At 37.8% G+C, this 24,639-nt stretch overlaps 1 protein-coding gene and 1 non-coding gene across 2 annotated transcripts in view; both read right to left on the minus strand.

The window, feature by feature from the left end:
* GPR158 (G protein-coupled receptor 158) overlaps positions 1–24,639 on the minus strand; it is a 421,455-nt gene that overhangs the window by 49,551 nt on the left and 347,265 nt on the right. The window contains exon 6 of the mRNA XM_059404156.1: positions 13,445–13,554. Coding sequence (XP_059260139.1) covers positions 13,445–13,554 — 110 coding nt within the window. The remainder of the gene's footprint in view (positions 1–13,444; positions 13,555–24,639) is intronic.
* On the minus strand, positions 5,082–5,187 carry LOC132021018 (U6 spliceosomal RNA). The gene has a single exon (XR_009405202.1). It is a non-coding gene; the product is annotated as a U6 spliceosomal RNA (small nuclear RNA).

Below are 24,639 nucleotides of genomic sequence, written 5' to 3' on the forward strand. Positions count from 1 at the left end.
TTCATTTGTTGGTGGTTTCCTTGGCTGAGCATAAGTTTTTTGTTTTGATGTATTCCCACTTGTTTACTTTTGCTTTTGTTATCTTTGCTTTTAGAATCAGATTCAAAATCATTGTCAAGACTGATATCAAGGAGCTTACTGCCTATGTTTTGTTCTAAGAGTTGCATGGTTTTAGGTTTACATTCAAGTCTTTAATCCATTTTGAGTTAATTTTTGTGTATAGTGTAATATACTACTCCAGTTTCACTCTTACGCACGTGGCTGTCTGGTCTTCCCCCAGCACACTTTATTAAAGAGACTATTCTTTCCCCATTGTATATTCTTGCTTTCCTTTGTTGTAAATTAATTCACCATATTCGAGTGAGTTTATTTTTTTTTGGACAGTCTTCTCTTTCACTGATCTGGGTTGTTGTTGTTTTTTTAAGTAGGCTCCACATGGAGCCCAATGCATGGCCTGAACTTATACCTGATATCAAGACCTGAGCTGAGACCAAGAGTTGGATGCTCAATATACTGAGCCACCCAGTGTCCCTCTGTGTCTTCTATGCCAATGCCATACTATTTTGATGGCTACAACTCTGTAACACCATTTGAAATCAAGGAGCATGATGGCTCCAGCTTTGTTCTATTTGTTTGTGTCTTCTTCAATTTCTTTCATCCATGTGCTATAGCTTTCAATGTACACCTTTCTTGGTTACATTTATCTCTAGGTATTTTATTCTTTTTGATGCAATTTTAAATAGAATTGTTTTCTTAATTTATTTTTATGATAGTTTTTTATTAGTGTATAAGAACACAATAGATTTTTGTATTTGGTCTTATATCCTGCAACTCTACTGAATTAATTTATATTCGTTCTAACAGATTTTTGGTAGTGTCTTTAGGATTTTCTGTATGTATTATGTCATCTTTAAGTGGTGACAGCTTTATTTCTTCCTTTCCAGTTTGGATATCTTTTATTTCTTCTTTTTTTTCTTTTTCTTCTTCTTTTTTTTCCCCCTAATTGTTGTAGTTAGGACTTGAAATACTATGTTGAATAAAAGTGGTAAAAGCGGGCATCCTTGGGGCACCTGGGTCGCTCAGTTGGTTAAGCATCTGCCTTCAGCTCAGGTCATGATCTCAGGGTCCTGGGATTGAGCCTTGTGTTGGACTCCCTGCTCAGTGGGTAGCCTGCTTCTCCCTCTCCCTCTGCCTGCTGCTCCCCCTGCTTGTGCTCTCTCTCTGTCAAATAAATAAATAAGATCTTAAAGGAAAAAAAAAGTAAGCATCCCTGTCTTGTTCCTGATCTTAGAGAAAAAGCTTTCAGCTTTTCACCATTGAGTATGATGCTAGCTGTGGCCTTGAGATCATGTATGGACTTTATTATGTTTAGGTACATTCCATCTATACCTACTTAATGTTTAGAGTTTTTATTATAAATGGGTGGTGAATTTGTCAAGTGCTGCTTCTGCACTAATTGAGATGATGCGATTTTTGCCTTCATTCTGTCAGTTTATTTTTTATTGGAGCATAGTTGACACACAACGTTACTTTACTTTCAGGTGTACAACATAGTAATTGGAGAATTTCATACATCATGCTGTGATCCCTACCAGTGTAGCTACCATCTGTCCCTATACAATGCTATTATAATATCATTGGTATATTCCCTATGCTGTATCTTTTATCCCTGTAACTTATTCATTTGGAACTGGAAGCCTATATCTCCTACTACCCTTCACTCATTTTCCTTATCCTCTTAACCTCATTATTTACCTTTCTTTTTTTTTATTCTTTTTTTTTAAAGATTTTATTTATTTATTTGACAGACAGAGATCACCAGTAGGCACAGAGGCAGACAGAGAGAGAGAGAGAGAGAGGAAGGGAAGCAGGCTCCCTGCCGGGTTTGATCCCAGGGTTTCAAGAGCATGACCTAAGCTGAAGGCAGAGGCTTTAACTCACTGAGCAACCCAGGCACCCCCCTTTCTTGATCATATTTTTTGATGTACAAAAGTTTTTCATTTTGATAAAGTCCAATTTATCTCTTTTTTGTGTGTGTGTGCTTTGGGTTTTTCTCCAAGATTATGAATATTTGTATTTTCTTCTAAGAGTTTTATAGTTTTAGCTCTTAGATTTAGGTCTTTGATCCATTAGGAATTAATTTTTGTGTATGGTGTAGAGTTAGAAGTCCAACCTCATTCTTTTGCCTAGAGAAACCTGGTATTGATCTGTGTGTCTCTTCCAATGCCAGTATCACACTGTCTTGATTGCTGCAGTTTTGAAATAAGTTTTAAAATCAGAAAGTGTGAATCTTTCTAATTTATTCTTCTTTTTTAAGATTGTTTTGGCTATTCTGGTCCCTTGCATTTCTATACGAATTTTAGAACCAGCTTGTCAATTTCTAAAAAAAAAAAAAAAAAAAAGTCAGCTGGGATTATATTAGGGATTAGGCTGATTCAATTTAGGAAATAGAGCAATCTGAAAATACTAAGTTTTCCAAACCATGAATAAGAGATCTTTCCATTTATCTAGGTCTTCTTAAATTTCATTCCATGAGTGTTTTGCAGTCTTTAGGGAACCTTTCTAGTGGTTCTATTGTTAAACTTATTCTTACATATTCTATTTTTATGCTACTGTAAATGAAAATACCCCCTTAATTTGAACCTCTGTTTGTTGCCAGTGTGTAAAATACAACTGATTTTTGCATAATGATCTTGTATATTGCACCACCACTAAACCTTATTACATCTGATAGTTTTTTGGTGGGTTCCTTAGAATTTTCTTCATAGAAGATCATGTCATCTGCAAATAGTTTTACTTCTTTCTTCCATCTGGATACCTTTCATTTCTTTTTCGAGCTTAATTGCTGAGGTGAGAATTTCCAGGACAACATAGAATAGAAGTAGCAAGAGTGAACATTCTTATCTTGTTCCTCATCTTAGGGGGAAAGACTTCAGTCCTTCATCATTAAGCAGGATGTCAGCTGCAGATTTTTAACAAATAACTTTTATCAGTATGAGGAAGTTCACTTCCGTTCCCAGTATGCTGAGTGTTTTTATCATGAGAGTGCGTTGGATTTTTGTCAAATGCTTTTTTGGCATATGTTGAGATGATCATGTGTTTTTATCTTTTATTACGTTAATATACTCTATTACATTGATTGTTTTTTATATTCATGGGCTAAATCCCACCTGGTCATGATGTATAATTCTTTTTGCTGCTGGATTCTGTCTGGATTGAGATTTTTATGTCTATATTCATAAGAGATATTGGTCCGGAGTTTTGTTTTCTTGTAATATATTTATCTATTTTTGTTATCAGGGTACTATTGACCTCTTACAATGAATAGGAAATGATCTCTTATCTGTTTTTCAGAATGGTTTGCAAAGAATTAGTTTTAATTCTTCTTTTTTTCCCCCCAAAGATTTTATTTATTTATTTGACAGAGGGAGAAATCACAAGTAGACAGAGAGGCAGGCAGAGAGAGAGAAAGGGGGAAACAGGCTCCCTGCTGAGCAGAGAGCCCGATATGGGGCTTGATCCCAGGACCCTGAGATCATGATCTGAGCTGAAGGCAGAGGCTTAACCCTCTGAGCCACCCAGGCACCCCTTAATTCTTCTTTAAATCATGGTATAATTCATCAATGAAACCATCCAGTACAGGGGTGTGTATGTGTGGTGGTGGTGGTGGTGGTGGCGGGGGCGATTTTTAACTACAAATTCAATGTTTTCATTTGTTTCAGATCTATTAGATTTTCGATTTATTCTTGTCTTGGTTTTGGTACTTTGCATCTATCTAGGAATTTCTAGAATAGTTGTGCTTCCAGTATTAAGTTCCTTATTAGTTCAAGTCCAGCTTTTTGGACTGGACACATGTGAATTCTGTGTGGTGAGAAAGATGGGAACTAGGAGCCAGGTGAGCCAATGGCATGTTAGAAGGTATTATGCAGGTAATGCTATTTAAAATCACAAGCTTAACAACAGTCAAGTTTAAAGGAAAGTAGTCTAAATACACAAATTAAAAGGCAGAGATTGTCAGATTAGACTTAAAGAGGCAAGGCCTAACTATAAACTTCCTACAAGAAATGCATTTTAAATCTAAAACAAAATGTTTAAAGTTAGAAAAATGGTAAAAAAAAAAAAAAGATATCACATGCTAACATTAATCAAAAGAAATCAGAAGTGGTTATATTCATATCAGTTAAGTAAATTTCAGAGCAAAGAATATTATCAGGAAAAATGAAGGTCATTTCACAAAGAAGTCAATCCTTTATCATTATGAACAGGACATGAATAGGACATGAGTCCATGTCCTATAAACAGGACCTAACAACTCCAAATGTTTATGTATTAGAACAGAACTTCAAAATATATGAAGCAAAAGCTGACAGAACTGTGAGGAGAAACAGGCAAATATGTAATTTCTAGCTACTCTCTCAACAGAACAAGTAGGGATAAATTAAAAGGATATAAAAAAAACTTGAACAAAATTATTGAACAACCACAAAACCACAGAAGGCTAGTGCCCAAGGAACACTTACCAAGATAGATTATATTCTGGACCATAAAATGAGTCTCAATAAACTTAAGAGAATTCAAGTCATACAGGGTATGTGCTCTAACCACAACAGAATTAAATTAGAAATCAAAACCAAAGATTTATGGAAAATCCCTCCAGTATTTGCACACTAAATAGCACTTCTAAATAATATGTGGGCTAAAGAGTAACTCAAATTGGAAATTATTTTGAACTGGATGAAAACGTAAACACAACTCAGGTGTTCTGGATTGGACGCATGTAAACTCTAGGTGACAGGAAGCAGAGCAACCAGAGGTCAGCGGGGGGAACCAATGGTGCGACAGAAAGGACACTGGTGCGTCCATCCAATAATGCAAGGCAAGCCCCTGCCTCTGGGCCCTGACAACAGCAGCGGGGGGACAGTGGTAAAGGGCTTTCAGAAGCAGACTGTCTCCTTGGTTTCCTCCTTTCCTTCCTTCTTTCCAACCAACCTTCCATCCATCCATCCATCCATCCATCCATCCATCCATCTACCCTTTCTTTCTGTTTAAGTTAATATATTTATTACAGCAGGTCTCCAGTCAAAAATACAGACAGCTTCGCAAATCTGCATGTCATCTCTGCGCAGGGCCATGCTAGCCTTTCCTGTGTTGCTCCCATTCTAGCACATGAGCTGCTGAGGCGAGCACTCACTGTGGCCTTCAAAGCCTGGTGGTCCTTCTTTTTGCTGGGCCAATGAATTAATCTCATCTCCCACTTATTCTCTTATATCTACTTCACACGAGGAAAAGAAACATTTCTACTTGAGGGCATACAGGAACTGTTAGTTTCTAATGAAGAACATTAGGATAAAGTATCAACTATAGTCTCAGAAGTACTAATTCTGAATTACTGGATGCTTTTTTTATTTATAATTTTAAAGTGGATTCACATACACACATACACACACAATTGTATGCACACATATACAAGTAAAAACCATACAATCCAGGCAATAAAAAAATCCCATGTTTCTGATGTGCCACACAGCCCCTAAAGTATACATATTAATTCAAACCTATTTCCAGAAATCTTGACATAAAATGTTGATACTTTGACTAGAAATCAGAGCATGTATATATATAACAAAAACAAAAAGAGAAGTGTAATATTGAAAAGTTTTGATGTAGATGTTATAAAATAAAATGCATTTCAAACTTATGTGTCACAAAACAATCAAATAGGACATCTGATGTGAGACAAAATAAGTAAAACTTTAAGTCACTTCAGTTTTCTGAGTGAAATACATTCCCATGATATTCCTAATATTTAATATATTCTGAAAAGTAGAACAATATAAAGTGAATTTTGCTTTTATTTCTAATTGTATTAAAAAGTTACTCATTGATGTTTTAAAAGTCCTGTATGACTATAGACCTCTAGTTAATAAAAAGACATCTTTTATCAATATGCTTATATTTCTCAAATCTTTTACTTCCTATAAGCAGATTATATTGAACATATTAATTCATAAATGAAGCTGTTCAGGCCAGCAACACTTCATTAGCTTATGAAAGTGACAGGAACATACCAACATAATTAGCAATACTTAGGGTCATTCAGCTGGGGTCCCACAGGAAGTTAGATGAGGCAGTGTGATGTCATTAGAAGGGGCAGGGTGGGGAGGAATGAGCAGAGGGAACTGTCTTATTCTCTAGTTAGTCAGAGATTTTATAATCAAAGAGAAATTCCTTGGAGTTTAGGAGATTCTGTTTCCGTGGTTTCTGGGAAGCCATCCATAAGGACTAGCTGTATGTAAAGTCCCACCGGGCTCAGACTACGGCAGACCTGGACGGGTGAGGAGTCTGCCAACAACGGGAAGATGAGTACAGGGAGGAAAAGTGACAGGTCACAATTTGCTTATTTCTCAGGTTTCAGGGGCCTCTCTTCTAGGTCTTTCCAAGTGTTTGAGTGATCAGAATGACAGAAATGTCGTGCCTGCAAAACTAACGCGTGAACTACACATTTTCTGGAAGTTCATAGAATCAGGATAGCACACAGACAGTTCTCTGCATTAGCACGAGTCATTATGGTGTGTTTCATGATGCTTCCTGAATTAATGAAATTATGAGGTAAATTTCTATTGTTAAGAGCCAAATGACTTTTAATCTTTCCTGTTTCATTGACGATAATTTAAAATTATAAAAATATCTCCAGGGAAATTGTTTAAATCTTAAAATCACCAAGCCTAGATTGGCACTTAATGAACTAAGAAACTGGAAAAGAGAAAGTCAAATTATTTACAAATCTCAATCCTTCCCCAAATCTCTTAAAATGCCAGTATTAGAGATAGTTCCAAAACATGAATTTGAAACCTTTGTTTTCTATATTGTCACCCCAAGCATGTCATTTACCCATAAGGCATCTAGTTTTTTCTAGCATATGAAAGGTATATAAGGTAAGGCTCTGACATTTTGTAGTTTATCTCTGAAGCTAAGTAACTTTCTTTGCCTTTGAAACTTACTTAGCTACCTATTGACAAAGGTTGTCCCCTTAATCCAACTTTAGCCAGACTCCTCTGAGCCTTCTCCTTGACTGGGTCCAACCTTTGGATGTCCCTTGTCTTTTCATTGCCCAGTTGTAGCAAGAATTGTACTAAGTCTGCTTAGTGCGAATCTCTCACCCTATTTATTATCTGAGACCACCTTGGCCTGCCTTTTGCAAGACTCCGGTCAAGTTGGTTTAACCAGAAATTCCCCTTTGCCTCTTATGCTTTCTCTTGGTAGTTTTTCATCCATTGAACCACACACTGGTTCTTAACTGCAAATCTCCACATTTCCTTTATGTATTTTTTTAAATTTCTTTCTTTATTTATTTGACAGAGAAAGAGATCACAAGAAGGCAGGGAGGCAGGCAGAGAGAGAGAGGAGGAAGCAGGATCCCTGCTGAGCAGAGACCACCAACACAGGGCTCAATCCCAGGACACTGGGATCATGACCCGAGCCAAAGGCAGAGGCTTTGACCCATTGAGCCACCCAGGCACCCCTCCTTTATGTATTCTGAGTTGAACCCAATCTCTCTCCCTGGCTGTAAAACCCCTCTTGTTGTACCCTTGAATAAAGTCTGTCTTACCATTCTTTGACAAGTGTCAGAATAATTTTTTTTTTTTTCATTAACAATGTCCAAATAGTATCCTGACAGGGAAAGAGAGCTTCTTCAGGAGTTTATGAAGGAGTCTCTCTTCTCTGGAACAATATGGTTCTTAAGAAACGTCACTGAGAGTAATTCTTCACTTGATTGTATTCTACACCCAGATCGGCAGCCAGAAAAGATGATCAACCACAGTGAGCTTAGCAGAAAGGAGCCCCTGAGATCCCTATCATGACCAGCATCTACATGGCAAACTCTTCCCATTTCCTAGTCAAAATGTAATGTCCATGGCTACATGATCAAAGCACATGTTCTTGGTAAATTATTTTGGCTGAGGCGGGCATAAAACCATTATGAAACTGTTCCATGTTCAAACCCCTATGGGCCATGATTTGGGACGTTATACCTCGTTCATCCGTGAGTGGGGGTAAATGCAAGATTTTTAGAAGAATCTTGTGCACGCCCATAGGCATTTTGCTCAGCCACCTAAGAACAAAGGTTGTTATTATTTATTTGTTTGTTTATTTATTTTTGGCTTTCATAAATGAAGGCTAACTAACATCTTGCTAAAGCAGACGGTTCTGAAGCTAGTAGTCTAATTTGCTTGAGTCTCTATCTCAAATTGCCTACCAGGCAGCGGTTATTGTAAGTTAAAAAAGAAGGCAGCCTTCATTTTGTTACAGATTCTTAGCTTCTCTAGACAGTCTTAACTTGCTTTTCTTTCATTCTTCCAAAAATTTAAGGTACCTTACTGTATTTTATGTAACCTTATACAGAATACATAAAGTAAATAAATATAGGTAACTTCCAGTCACTTTTTAAAATTTACAAGGAAACAACCAAAAAAATAAAATTAAAAAAAAAAAAAACCTACAAAACTTTCCCACAAAGTGTAAATATTTGGTGCTAATGAGCACAGCAGAGAAAACTGTTACGTATTTTGTTGTATCGAGAGCAAGGAGTACTGAATAATGTATGAAATGGAAATCCCTAGTCCAAAGCCAGAAGAAGGCTTTTTCACAGCTTGCTTAAATATTCATTTTAAATATGGTACAAAAAAGTCTTTTGTTTTGTTTTTTTTTCCTTGATTAGCCTTGGAAAAAGGCAAAAGACAATTTGCTTTCAGAAACCGTATTATAGGGAATAGGAAAATGTTCTTTTAGTATCAAGTTTCTTAATCTCTCCACCTCCTTTCATCTAAAACATTTCCTCATTTTGCCTCCTGAAAATGTATTTGGCTTTTCTAAACCTAGGGATATTGCCTTAACAATTTTCTTAAAACAAACAACCCTAACTTAGCAAGTATTCCAGGCCCCCACACAAGCACACAAAGAACAAGATGTTCTTTGAGATGTGTCCTGTATCATTCATGTCCCAAGTCAAACATCTGTAGAGTTACTGAAGGGAACTCCTGCTTATAAATGAAGCTCCTTCATTTTTCCTGCTTCAGCTCTATTTTCTTTTTGATCCGTATTAAGATCTATACCATTCTTCCTTCTTTCTCCAAAAAGGAATAAACAGTTTCAGGTTGAAATAAATTGCACTGCACGAATGGCCCTCCAGGGAGGTGGGGCATTGGGACTGGCTTGCGCTAGGACTTGGTAACAAAGGGACACATTTGCCTGTAGAGAACTTAGGGCAATAATAAAGACAACTGAAAGTTGGTCTGCTTTTTCTCACCATCGCATAACAGTGACTCTAAATGTCAGTGATAAAAGACTCCTCCATGAAGAAGCAAATCACTCTTGCCCTGCCCCCAAATTGTTACCCTATATTGCACTGTGAGAACACAAAAGACTCTTGCAATTTTCCTTTGGATGGGCATGGTAGTCTCTGATGTATAATTCTCAAACACAGGGAGAGACCACTACATTAAAAAGTGGAATATTTGGTAAAAGCAAATGAAACCTTGAAGTTCCCTCCCAGGCTAATAGTATCATTTCAGTGACAGCATGAGATCCTGTTCCTTTTTCATATTTGCTCCAAGTTTTCAGGGCTACTGGATTTCTGTAAACACTACCATCAATCAGTGAGAAACCAGGAGATGGAGAAAGAAGTGTTCCATAATTTTACTAAGCCTTGAGGGAAGTGACTGAAATAAAACAAAAACCTAGTTCTTTCTTGCCTGAACTATTTTCAAGGGACTTTAACAGTCACTTTATATATCTGTACTGATAATTTCCTCAGAATTTTCTGCCTAGAGAGGCAGGATTTACTTTTTGAAAAAAAATCTTGAAATAAAAAATGAAGTTTCTATGAAATTGATATATGGCATTTACCATGCTATCTTGATCCCTCAATCTATCTTGGGTCAGGTTCTCTAAAGCCTAGTTCCATACCTTTCTCCATACTTTTTCTTTCTTTTTTTTTTTTAATTTTTAATTTTTTATAAACATATATTTTTATCCCCAGGGGTACAGGTCTGTGAATCGTCAGCCTTACACTCTTCACAGCACTCACCATAGCACATACCCTCCCCAATGTCCATAATCCCACCCCCTTCTCCCAAACCCCCTCCCCCCCGCAACCCTCAGTTTGTTTTGTGAGATTAAGAGTCACTTATGGTTTGTCTCCCTCCCAATCCCATCTTGTTTCATTGATTCTTCTCCTACCCCCTCAACCCCCCATGTTGCATCACCACTCTCCATATTTTTTCTGATGAATTTTCTTACTGCTTAATTCAGCCATAGTAGCCCCGTCCCCCTTGATATATTTACACACATTTCAGTCAAGTTTGGCCTTTGTAACTTTACAGATGAGGCAAGAAAACTGATTTTCAGGTGTTAAAATAACTTCTTCTTGGTTATATAAATAGTTAATGGCAGAACTGAAATGTGAATTTGGATTTGTTAGGATTTACACTTTTTCTCTTTTTAAATTTTTTTAGAGTTTTTTTTTTTAAATTTACTTATTTGAGAGAGAGAGAGACAGTAAGCAAGAGCATGCAAGCTCAGTGGGAGGGGCAGCAAAGGGAGAGGGGGAGGGAAAGGCACACTGAGCAAGGAGCCCAGCACTGGGCTTGATCTCAGGACCCTGAGATCATCATCTGAGCAGAAGGCAGACACTTAACCGACTGAGCCACCCCAGTCAGTGCCCTTTTAAGTCTTTCCTCTTTCTCATGTTACTACCAAATCTTAGAAGTCCACAAAATGCTTGAATCTAAGATACCAAGCAAAGACACCCACGGCAGCTGCCTTCACTATAACCATGCACCCACTCATTCACTTAACAAATACCTAAATATATAAATATAGGCACGGTGTACAACTAAGAATGGGAAATATGAAACTGGTTCAGTCAGTCTTCCATTGGGTTATTCACATTCTTCTGGGTTATTAATTGTTCAGTTTTACAGACTTAAACAATGTTGGAATTGGTAAAATTTAAGTGATATGAAAAACCCAGAATATAATATAAAACCATATGGTTCAGACAGGTTAAGAATAATCCAGCTCATTAAGATAGAAACAGTTTCTACTTGATTTAAACCTTCAGTGGTAACTCTTCACTACCATGACCTCTAAAGACAAATAGAAAATAGTTTGACCAGTCTTTGAAATAAAGAAAAGAATGATGGACTAATCTAGTTTCTCAAATTCTAATCATTTGCATACCACAGTCTTGATTTCTGCCTAAGTCTGCGTACCAGCTACATATTCTCTAAATCAATTTCTACTGAAAATATTTTAAAGGAAACTTTATATTCCTACTTTACATGAAAAAATGGTAATGCAGAAATAGAAAGTAACTATAGAAATACAGTGAGATGGTCAGTAAATTATATCAAGGGAGCATTGGAATGGAAAGCTCTGAGCCTGAAGCTTGATCTGCTCATTGTTGAAAAGGGAGATTAGCAAGTATTTGGCAGGTGTTAGAGACCTACTAGTGCCCCGCTAATTTTTTTTATTGGAAATAATCAGAAAGATGGAAAGAGCATCTGAATGAAAGTAATTTTCTCATTACATGATTCAGTGCTATTTAATATTATGTTTGTATCCCACCAAATAGCCTGTTGCAGACCACAGAGTTCTAGACACCTGGGGACATCCAGTGAGACAGGGAGCTGTGAATGCATTATGTGTGGAGAGAATTGATGGAAGCACCTTCTAAGTCTGCATCTGACGTTTTTATTCATTCAATCATCAACTCATAAGTACTAAATATCTCTCATGTATTAGTCATTGTGCTAAGATCTGGGGATTCAATGGTAAGACCCTCACTTCAAAGAGAAAGTAAATTAGGTAAAAATGAAAAAGATAATGAAATAAACAAACTGTATTATATAATAGAGGACCCAAGAGATGCTAAGTGCTAGACTCATAGGGAGAAGGATCATTTTTAAATCTCAGGAGGTCACCCATTCTCTCAGGATTTCTAGAAGGCTTATTGTCTATTACAGGTTGCCAATGATTACTCATTTCCTCCGGTGAGCATCAGTTAAAAATAGCTATCATATAATGAATGGAAACCGGAAGATCCTTGAAGACTACAAGGATATAATAGCAAAGTGTTCCGTGATGTGGAAAGAATAAAATGAATGTCAGAAAGAACACCAGAGATTGGTCTAATCTTTTCCTTTTATAAGAAATAGAAGCCTATGATTTCCTAGAGTTAGAGGCTGAAATGAGATTTAAGCTGGATCTCCTGACATCCAGTCCCATGTTCTTTGTACTACGGGACATACATAAGAAAAGAATCTTGAGAGTTAAGGATATTTATGTTTATTCCAACAAGATACTCTGGAGCATTCCCAGTAAGTAAGTACCAATGCAACAAAACAAACAAAACCAAACAAAAACCCAAAAAAGAAATTAAGATTCTTGTGTAGTAGATAGTAAAATGATCACATTTAAGGAAATACTGAAAGGAGAAGATTTAAAGACAAATATAATACATATAATGATTCTAAGATAAACTGTTGTCTAAGCCATATTAAAATACTTTTATAGAGAAACACGCCCCATCACATTAGCATGGAAATATGAATGGTTTACTATGCCATTGTGTTATATTATATGCCATATATTTCATTATTAGAGTTAAAAAAAAAACTGTAAAGCTAATCAGCATAAAGGGTTTCCTCTATAGAGTTGATGTTTTATCTTGAGGGAGAAATTACATTGTCTCTCCAGTGGTCTTTGGCACCACTGCATTGAGAGATCTTGGAAAGAAGAGGCAAGGGAAAGCCCTTTGTGGATAGGTAATGTACTATATGCCTCTTTCTTCTTCATACTCATCATATACATTAAGAAAAGTAGGTGGTTTTGAATGTATAAGAAGATTTACCCCATTGCCTAGTTTACAAGCTTGATAATCACCAGGGCACATTGCTTAAGGAGGAAATCGAGAACACTATTTTTTTTAACTTCGCCCATTTAATATCAGCAGGATTACTCTGGAGCATGTAATTTACAGATGAATAATAGTAGTCTCTGTCAAGTCAGCAGACTGGTGAATTCTACTATATAAGGATTCTTTGGGGGCACTCGACCTGGATTTTTAGCTGTATTGTCTTTGTATTCTTTACTGTTCTTAGCTAGTAAATACTCTCTTGCCTTCATTCTAAATTGTTTTTTATTCAGAATGAAATTTTCCATACCCAATGGCACAATTTTATTGAAATTTGTTGTTCAAATTCAGTTGTATGAAAGATTTTCCTAGAGAATCCTAATGATATTGCCTTAAAAATGAAAAAAATATGTATTGTCTTTTTGTCTAAATGAAACCATTTAAGTGGTTGACCCAGCTTGCAATTATATGCCAAGCCAGACACTTTGTTCTCCCCACAGGAATGAAAACTAGTGGAATACAATATACCTGTGAAGCTTGAGAGTGACAGTTCCATAAACAGTAGCAAAACCGAGAAGACGGACCCATCTGAGGAGAATACAGCGAAATGTGCTTGGCTCAAAGTACAAAATAACAACCTGTGGGATGAGAACAGAAAGAAAGAGACCTTCAAGATCAACTGATGACCCACAGACTAAAATCAATATTTCACATATGGATTTTGACATAAGCACACATCCTTCTCAATAAAACTTTAAAATATTATTTTGATTATTCATTGTCCAAATCAAAAGACTACAGTCTCCTTATTGCTTTCAAATCAAAACTGAGTTTTTAAATTCTGGCTTTCAGGAGTTTCTACCAATTGTCTCTCAGCCTTTGGCACAAACTTAACTCTCTTTATTTCCCCAGATGGGCCGGCCAGGCTGTCGTCCATTGTCATATTCCACCTCCCTGCTTCCAGCATTAGTCTCCCCTGTCAGAACCCAGCCCTGAGAGGATTGTCCTGTAACCTACTCCCCAGTCAGTTCACCCTCAGTACCTGTCTGCACCTGTCTCAAGCGCCTCACTAACTCTTCTCTCCTCACTCCAGAGTTCTCACTGAGCAAATATTAAATAAACATTTACCATGAGCCAGATATTATACTAGATGCTTTAGATACAAAGGCCACTAAGAAAGAGAAGCAAGACCTGTAAATGAGGAATTGCATTAAAGTTGCACAGGTGCTATGGGGAACACCTGGCGGGTTCAGTGGGATGCAAAGCAACAAGTGATCAGTTCTGGGCGGGGGGGTGGGGCCAGTCTAAAGGCACGGGCAAGGCACTGTATGCAGTACCCTTCAGATGCTACCAATGGTTTTGAACAAGCCCTCATAGAATGAGTATTGGTTTGGCCCTGCTTAAGAAATCTAAAGAATAGGGATGCCTGAGTGGCTCAGTTGGTTGAGCAGCTGCCTTTGGCTCAAGTCATGATCCCAGTGTCCTGGGATCGAGTCCCACATCGGGCTCCTTGCTCTGCAGGGAGCCTGCTTCTCCCTCTACCACTCTGTCTGCCTGTGCTCTCTCTCTCTGACAAATAAATAAATAAAATCTTAAAAAAAAAAAAAAAGAAATCTAAAGAATAAATGTTGAAGAATGTAGACTTACGCTCTTATGCTGGAGTGGCAGGCCTGGACTGATTTTGCTGAAAATAAGGTCAGCATAACAGAAAAACATACGCACTCACAAAGATAAAGTTTGGGAAACATAAAGCACAGCTGGGTGACATGGGATGGGTGCCGACATCTTCTTGCTGGTAATGCACAAATGGAGCCCCAGTCTCCAACAATGCCAGGAACAACATCACCGGCAGCTCTCTGATGGTATTTCTCAAATAGGCCTACTGTAGAAAGATATTAAACTAGGTACTTCCAATACCATTAGAATCAAATTCTCAAGGAGTGGGAAAAAGGCTGGTATTAAGAAGAAATCAGAGGAAGGTAAAAATAGGTATGTCCAGGAGATCATGTTGCTTTGTGTCTAGGTCGTATCTGTCCTTAATTTTTTAATCAGTAGGTCTATGCTGGAGATGCAGATCAAGATGGGATTTTAAAATTCAGTCTACCGGGAAAAGTGCTTGGAGTCATCCAAAAAATGATATAAAAACATTTCCTTTATTTGCTATTTACACAAAACAAGTTCAAACTCTGTAAATGTGTGTTCTAGGTTTTAGCTCATAAATTCTAGAAATAGTTCTTTACACAAGGGTCTGGCAGTAATTACAAATTCTGCAAAACAAGCTGCTGTATTGTTTAGCAAGGAACCTGAGCTGAAGGAAGATGGGGAAAAAAACAAATGAGGAAAACTTGGTGGATTAAGGCTGGGGGTATGTGCTCCATCTTATGGCAAAGATAAATGATAAATTAGAAACCAGTGAGAGAGGGACCTAAATTCTAGAATATGCAAAATCTCAAATATTTCCACTAGAAATGTCTTTAGAGATTATTTAGAGGTTAGTCCAGGACAGTGGATTCCTGGAATCTACAAAACCCTGTGACTTATTATAAAGTTTCCCGTGGCACACCGAACACTGATTAGGGGCATGAATAAGCAAAAGTGAGGAATATAATACAGAAATCTGCATGTCTGGAGGAAAGAATTGCTCTTGGATTGTTCAGGAACTACTGTTATAGCTTCAAACTTCTATTTCACAGATGAAGAATCTGAGGGCTTGTTACTGTAAATGAAAGACTGAGTAAGTGAGAAATAATGAAAAAATAATAGTCAATTTTTTTCAAGATCAGTGGGTGAGGTATAAGCTGAAACATAATAGAAAAAGAAATTCCAGTGAACTTAATAAAATACATTATTAGAAACAGTTCAGCGAATCCTGAAGGAAAACTCCTAAGTTTGGACTGTGGTAATGGGAGAATCCAGGCTCTGCATCCAGTCTCCCTGGGTTCTAATCCTGGCTCTGTTCTTTACTAGGGTGACTTTGACAAATTACTTGACATTGCCTTGCTCTGCCTCAGTTCTCCCATTTTTACAATGAACACAACACTAGCACTTCCAGATAGGTTTGTTTTGGAGTTTGAATGTGGTAAACATAGCACCTGGTACATTGGGCATTCAATGAATTTTGACTAATATATTAGGAGAGCTGAGTTATGTGTACTTTGTTCTAGAAGTTATCATTCTCACTGATGTGAATTCTTTTCTGATTGTTCCAGCTACTCCCTTTGAATTCCTATAGTCACTTTTGACCATACACTTTTTTTTTTACTTTACATTATACTGTTAACTGCATGGGTATTCCCCTGAATCAACGTAAAACCAAAGAGGGTATACTTCTCCATATATTCTGTGTGCTTGGTACACAGAAAATTTAAATATATTAAACATTTGGTAAATGATCTAATTTAGCTAATTTAACAAGGAAAATGTTGTCTTCAAAATAATCTATGTGAAAATTCCGATTAGGATTCACTAATCATTGTGATTCTGACCTGCTCAGTTTCCATTCTGTTTCCGACCTGGGCCCGTTCACCCTTCCTTAGGTAACCTGGTGGTCTTCCGCTCCCTGAAGGTCACCATGTTGACGGCCGAACTTAGTGAGGACACCCGATCGGCATAGTGCACTACAGCCCAGAACTCCTGGCCTCAAGCGATCCTCCCACCTCAGCCTCCCGAGTAGCTGGGACAACAGCAATCACTGGCAATCACTGTGATTCTAATTCATTCATTCACTATTTAGTCTGCGATTTAGAAGCCACTGTAATTAATCAGATGTGGATTAGGTCCTCAAGTTACAGTTTAGAAGAGGGAATGCTCTGTATACATGATAAAAATAATGGCATGATCATACCAAATATTTACATAGCACTATTATTAGACACAAAATTAAGCTTTTTTTTTTTTTACAGTATTTACTTCTTTAATCCCCACCATACTTCTACAGTAGGAATGTTTATTTTACAAAGGAGGACTGATGCACAGAGAATTTGGGAGATGTGCTCAGCATCACATAGCCGGGAAATGTCAGGGCAAGATCTGAATCCAGGCAGCTGAGCTCCAGAGTTCGTGTCTTGCTTCTCTCAATAGTTCTACCACGTGGGGGAGGTGATGAATGCTATTACACTGTGAATTGAATCATATTGAGGATTCGGAGAAAAGAGGAATTACTCTCAGTGGAAACAACTGAAGTTATCGTAGGAGGGTTCACCTCTGAGTAAGGACCTGGAGGAGGAGAGGGTTTAAGTATGTAAGCAGACAGAAAAGAGGGAGGGAACCCAAGACAAAGGCCTCATTGTGGGAAAGCTTCAGGAGTGTGGAGTATACAATTTTGGACAGAAAGACATAAAGGGGAGTACTAAAAACCAAGATTTAAAACAGAGATGGGACCAGCTCATTCATTGTAAGTTTTAAATAAAAGGGTGAGGGATTCAGATTTTATTCCGTATCAAGACCTGTCATTAAACTTCTATAAACTGAGATCAGAAGTGTGTCCCATGGAGTTAATCTGGCAGCATCACACAAGACGACTGGATGCTATGGAAGGGGAGGATATTGAAGGGGAGAAGTCCAGCTGGGAGACATCAAAACAAAACAAATGCATCACCTTTCTCACCAAACTTTCCCTTTTCTTACATCTTAGTTCAGCATCTTCCTTACTCTAATCCCCAAAATGCTTCTGCTTCCTTAACTCTCCTGTGTAGAACTTTTCAGTGGCTCCCAGGGCTCTCATGAAAAAGCCTACATTGGCATTTTTGTGAGAAGATTTTACTTAGTTTATTTGAGAGAGATGGAGAGAGAGAGCACCCATGTGTGTGCACAGGAGGAGGAACAGGGAGTAGGGAGACAGAGAATCCCAAGCTGACTCTACACTGAGTGCAGAACCCAACTTGGGGTTCGATCTCATGGCCTGGAGATCACAACCTGAACCCAAATCAAGAGTCAGATGCTTAACCAACTGAGCTACCCAGGCCCCCCAAAACCTAAATTATTCAGGATGATAAGATGCCAGCTTACTTCTACTACATCAGTACTTTCCACCTACCCAAACCTTCTGACCTTGCATATGCTGTCCCTCCTGACTAGCTGTTCCTTATACAACCCAACTGTCTCACCTGTACCTGGTTTACTCCCATTCCCCTTTCGGGCTTCAGTCTAAATCTCTCTTCCTCTAGGAAGGGGAAGCCTTCCCTGTGGCTTCGCATGCCGCCCCTACTTGATCACGGCCCAGGATCCTTAGCCACGGGTTACATTTGCAGGCCTGGCAAATGACCATGCTTATCGTGTACAATTCTACACTACTGGCCCTAACTAACTGATTCCCTGGGCACACAGCAGGAGCTCCTGAATATGTGCTGAATGACAGAAAAAATACAGCTGTCGGAGCACGGTAAAGAAGGCTGGAACTACTGTCGTGAGAACGGGAAGCAGGCATTCATGAGAACAGAGGAAAGAACATGCTGAGTCAAGAAAATTGGGCAGCTGGTTATTTGTTGAGGCAAAAGTGAAGAAAGTGTCAAAAATAATGTGAAGATTTTTAAGCCTGGGTGACTGGAAGGATGATTGTGTTTAGAAAGAAACAGCTAAAAAAAAGATGATGCATCGGTCTGGGTATAACGGTGCCAGCTCTGCTAAGAAACCTCCCCGTCCAGCTTCATCCTTCACGTCTCCGCTCAGAGCTGGCATTCCCGAGACTGAGTCAGGTTTCCGTCTTATCTGCACACGATTTCCTTGTATTGAATTCTGAGCTTTCCTTTTTGACACTTACTGACTGTATTTTGATAGAGCCATCTGTAATTCATTTGTTAAATGTGTCTACTAGCTAGTTTGTAAATTGCATGATTAATGATCATGAGTGATTTACGATCCCTACCGGGATCGTAACTATCTTTTTTTTTTTTTAAATTCTTCTTGAAAAGAAATCCTATATTTTATTTATTTATTTATTTTTAAGATTTTATTTATTTATTTGACAGAGAGAGATCACAGTAGACAGAGACGCAGGCAGAGAGGCAGGCAGAGAGACAGAGAGGGAAGCAGGCTCCCCGCCGAGCAGAGAGCCCGATGCGGGACTCGATCCTAGGACCCTGAGATCATGACCTGAGCTGAAGGCAGCGGCTCAACCCACTGAGCCACCCAGGCGCCCGGACTATAACTATCTTGTTCGGGATTGCATACCCATTCCCTAGGACGTGGCAACAGTAGGTAACCAATAATCAGAGGTAACCAAAGAAAGAGATTAAATAGAGGAAAGGAAGGAAGGAGAGGGGAAGGAAGGAAGAAAAGATGTAAGTTTACTTTTTGATATATTGAGTATAAGTTGTCCATACAACATCTAACCTAGATCTAGCCTTTTAGTAGTTAATATAATAATTACAATAATTATATAATAATTGTATATGATAATACAATATACAATAATACATGCAATATATACATTTGAATATTGTATATACAATATACAATAATAATGAGAAAAGGGGGGAAGATGAGAAGTTTAAATATTTTTTAAATCTCAATATTTCACCTTTCCTTACTAAATATAATGTGTATAAAGCTATAGCTTAACAAATTATTGTAAATATCCCTTCCCAAATTCCAAGTGAATAACAAGTTTTATAACAAACCTCTATAAAGGAAGAAATGGAGAAAACCTAAGCCACCGGGCCAAGGAATGTATGAGCGATGACGATAACACAACTAGTTGCCATTTTATGCAGCATTTACAACAGCTGCCTGTGTCCCCCTACCACTGATCACTGTGACAGATATCTTCTACACATTTTTGTCCAGTATACTTTATTATTCCCACTTTAGAGATAAAGAGACTGAACTTTAATGGAGTTACCTAATTTGCCCCTGGTTATAGAAGATTATGGTTTTCAACCTGAACCCAGAAAAATTTCCTCAACTAGAATAACTGCCCGAGGTGTATTTTCAAAGTACGTATTTTAGGACAAAGCTTTCCCTATTCTCTTTCCAATACCAGAGGCTAGTGACAGGCATGAAGGTGTTTAGCATGTGAGAAGCAGGACAGAAAGAAGTGCACACTTCAGTTACTGAGAACCCTAAGGACCCAAGAGTGCGCACTGTGCGTGAGCACAGTGTATGGTCTAAGTAGGTTTAGGAGGGGAGGGTCAGAGCGAGAGAGACCTTCTGTGTATTTTAAGGACTTGATTGTTCAACACTGGACGTTTTTTCAGATGCTTACAAAGTTCAGTCAGCTGATCTTAGTGGTGTGATACTCTAGGCATTGTGCTTTTATAAAAAGCACTGCTGTTTTGAAAATGGTCTTCCAAGCATTCCCCTTGTTACAAACAAATCTGCACAGATTTTACACCCATTTCATCAAATACATTTTTTTTTTAAGCTAGTTTTGAAGTCAGCTTGATTGCCTCTACACTTTGGATACTGAACACAGCTAATGGGGAAGAAAAAGAACCACAAGAGAAAAGAATATTAGGCTTTCCAAATATGCACAAAATAGAAGAACATTTTTAAATAGAATAACTTTCTTTTTGCAAATATAGACATAACACCAGAGATAGAACATGAACCTCTGTGTGTTGGCTCAGTAGACACTGGGCCCCGCGCTTTCAGAAGACAAACGCTGGAAGGGTAAAATGGTCAGAAGCTAGCGCAGGCCAGTGCTCTTCCTAGAACTCTGAGAGCAAAAATGGTGAAGGAAGGTCTGGCTTTAGGCCCGATATTTTAAGGATCTGAGCAACAGTTTCCTAACAGCATGGGACACAGCAGTTCTACTTTCTTAACGGACTCGTCAAGTGTTATTTGCTTCAGTTCAGTGAAGCTGGTCGTGAATGAAACCACTTGTACAGATGAGTAAGGTGCACGATGTCTTAGCATCTGTGCTAGTGGGCGTGTGGGGACGATTTTATTTACAAAAAAGATTACTGGGTGATGAGAGCCCAGGGACAGATGCCAGGGACAAGACTTGTGTTGATGAAGTTGTCCTTTGATAAGGATGTGAAGGACTTGTAAAGCTTTAAGGACTCTCTCTGCCATGTCTACAATTTCTTTCTGCTTCATCCACGGAAGAGTCTTGCTACTTAAATATTCTCCGGGGCCACTTAACCTTCTCCAGCTTGCCGTGCTCCCAACAGTCCTTACTGAGCAGGGGAGGAACAAAGCTGGGAACTTGTCTGAAGGACAGTCTACAAAAGGAACGCTCGGAAATATCTCATATTAAAACCTATTACTTAATCCAGCCAGGCTTGCTATCTTTTGAAGTAGGACGCTGGAAATAAATCATGTAGGTGGATCTAGGTATATTAAAGGACTTTTATACAGGATTTGCTTGATAAAATAAGGAGTTTGGAAGTTCCTTGAGTGTTCTAAAATTATTTTTTCTATATTTGGGAAGATATATGACTCTGTACACAAGAAGTATTTAGGATGAAGGCGTATGTCCTATAAATGTTTAATTTTCTAAAGTTAGATTCAAATGACAAAAAAAATAAAAATTATTTAATACCACTTTATGCCCATGCAATTATCACAAAAAGGAAAGAGGCTAAGATTGTGATTATGTCTTTACACAACACAATGGTCTAGAACGTAATACTTTGTACTTGGCTCCTATTATTCAAAGCAACAAAACAGGGATAAATTGATAGACTAAAATATAAAATATGTATATGATTTTTACTCATTTATAATACATAAGTAATATTTTGGGGTTACCATGATAGCAGATGAGTTCTGCCTGACACAGCTCCTCTAAAATCCCCAATATAATACCCCCCAAAAGATTAAAAAAAAATTTTTTTTTTTAAGTCACAGCTCTAGGGACGCCTGGGTGGCTCAGTGGGTTAAGCCGCTGCCTTCGGCTCAGGTCATGATCCCGGGGTCATGGGATGGAGTCCCATATCGGGCTCCTTGCTTGGCAGGGAACCTGCTTCTCTCGCTGCCTCTGCCTGCTGCTCTGCTTGTGTGTACTCGCTTGCTCTCTCTCTCTCTCTCTGGCAAATAAATAAAATCTTTTAAAAAAATAATAAAAAATAAAAAAATAAAAGTCACAGCTCTAAAAACAAAAGGCAAAGATGACAAGATCCCCAGTTCTCACTGGTGATTCTACTTACTGCCTGGTAGATGGTATCGAATTAACAAGCACCTTTTAAATAAAACATCACATGCCTCATTCTCTGAACCAGAATAAGATCTGAAAGCCCAAAGATAACAGGGAGAGATTTTCATTCCTATTCCTTGTCAGAATTTCGTTCTGAGACCCACAGGCTTTTCCTAGATGAAACAAGCACAATGAAAAATCTTGGGTCATGTCCTCATTGTGCAGGGACGATTTCTGCCTCAGCCAGTCCTGCAGCCTTCTTGTCCGTGAGCACTTTTCCCGATCAGCTCCCCTCTCCTCCATCCATTCGGGGATTAGAATTCCCAGGATGTGGCATTCAGAAATGTGATACTCAGCTGCCTAGGGCAAAGCACAGTAGGTGGGGGGAAGAGCCAGGATGCTGCTGGAGAGTACAGAGAGACTTCCTTCTCTGTTTTCCTATCTCTCCACAAAAAAAGGTGCTTTATAGAAATACCCCATCACAACAAACGGAATATACACAGAAACAAATGACTATGTTCATCTAAAACGTTTACAACCTCAGCTTATGTGTTCAGAAGGAATAATTTTTTGGTTAAGAGTAAGTTATGCTACATGACTTCGATAGAAGATTGTACCATCCTAACAGTCATGCTCTCAAGAACATTCATGAACATGGTAAAGTTCTTATGATTTATGTTAGGTGAAAAACCAAGCAGCATGTAAAATACAGAGAGAGTATACAGTGTGGTATTGTTATGTTTAAAATTTATTTGTATATATGAATATATATATGAACACACACATACACATACAAAAATGATAGCATACCTAATCCCTGCTTATTACTCTAAATTTAACACCCCTAATTTGTTCCAGAAAGTAGATCACGAAGGGGCCACTTATAAATGCCAAGGGGGGAAATGTACTGTATTGTTTATTCCTATTAAAAGGTCCATCTTGGGAAGCCTGGGTGGCTCAGTGGGTTAAGCCTCTGCCTTCGGCTCAGGTCATGATTCCAGGGTCCTGGGATCGAGTCCCACATCAGGCTCCTTGCTCAGTAGAGAGCCTGCTTCTCTCTGCCTCTGCCTGCCACTCTGCCTGCTTGTGTGTGCTCTCTCTCTCTCTAATAAATAAATAAATAAATAAAATCTAAAAAAAAGTCTATTTCAAAATTATGTTTTCTATAAATTATCAAAAAGGCAAAAACAAGGAAACAGAAAATCTAAAGCTATGTTTCTGCTTCCTATTTTTAATCCTGATGCCCTTAGGAGTGAACTACATTGTCCTCTGAGAAAAAGACACCAATGAGCAGGGTGCTGAGATTATGAATGAAGTATTACTGTTAAGATATTTTTGGTTTTGTATTGTTACCATGAAAAAAATGTATATTTTTGGAAATATTTTTATACATATTAGAGTTTGGTCATGAACTCTCTTTAGGGTTCAGTTCAAAATCTTATTTGCAAATTTTTATTATGCAAGGGTTGGTTTTGAGGAAATTATATATACGTATATGTGGGTATATATGTCAATATATATATATCTTGTGAACCTAACAGTATTTCCAGTGATTCTCTGGGTTTAGCATTAAGTATGCATACACTTCTTCGTATTTTAAAATTTTTCTATAATTAGGATAAAAACATTAATTTTAGTAAAAAACTATTCTAATATCTCTTCCAGGAGTGTAATAAATGGTAAGACAACATAGGATAACTGAATCTTTTAGTTTAGTCCATGCAGATAATTGTGAACACAAAGTTAAGCCTTCTGGGTCCTCTCCTAAAAGTTGATAATAAGAAAAGTATAATTTATTTGTGAGCCACTAAGTTGTTAGAGAGGTAAAAATATATCTCTTGAGAATGAACAGTTTCAGGAACAAATGGGTTCTAAATATGATCTAAATATGATCTGTGATTTACGGATTCAATTTAAAAAAATAATGAACAAAGAATAATACAAGAGTTGGTAAATGGAGTAGTAATGAAATGCCATTAGACACTGGGGGATTTCACTTCATTCTGAATATAAAATATATGTAACATGTATCTTAGAAATTTTTGCTGTGATTGCTGGTACAGGGATATACCTGGTTTAGAGCAAAATGAAAATAAACACACACATGGAATGAATTAACTAGCTTAAGGAGAATATATATGAGGAAGGAGAAGAGATCTAATAAGATAAAAAAAATTAAAAAAAAACGATGAAAATTTTCATTTGTAAAATAGTACAAATGTATGAATTGCCTACCAATCAGGTGGAAGAGATTCTGCAGCCTAGTACAATGGATAAAAAAGAAATTTGGAGTTAGTTGCCATAAATGCCAGTCGGGCTCTACCACTAACTAGACATACAACTTACAAATCCCTTACATTCTGTGGAATTCAGTTTCCTTAACAGTTTAATGAAGACAATGCAAAATCCTATAGTATTTATAGAATCAGTTAACAAACCACAGATAAATAGCAAATGTCAGTTTGTTATTAACATGAAAATTAATTTGGATATTTGTCCCATTTGGGTCAGGAATCTGTTTAGTCCTCTAGTACATGTACCTTCAAATACTGACAGAAAAGAAGCTTCTAAATACTGTGGAGTTGAGAATGGGGTATAGAGGGAAGGTGAAAGAAACACAAGGCAAACTATGTCTTTAAAGCAGTAG

Source organism: Mustela nigripes, chromosome 6, assembly GCF_022355385.1.
Source record: "Mustela nigripes isolate SB6536 chromosome 6, MUSNIG.SB6536, whole genome shotgun sequence".
Lineage (NCBI taxonomy): Eukaryota > Metazoa > Chordata > Mammalia > Carnivora > Mustelidae > Mustela > Mustela nigripes.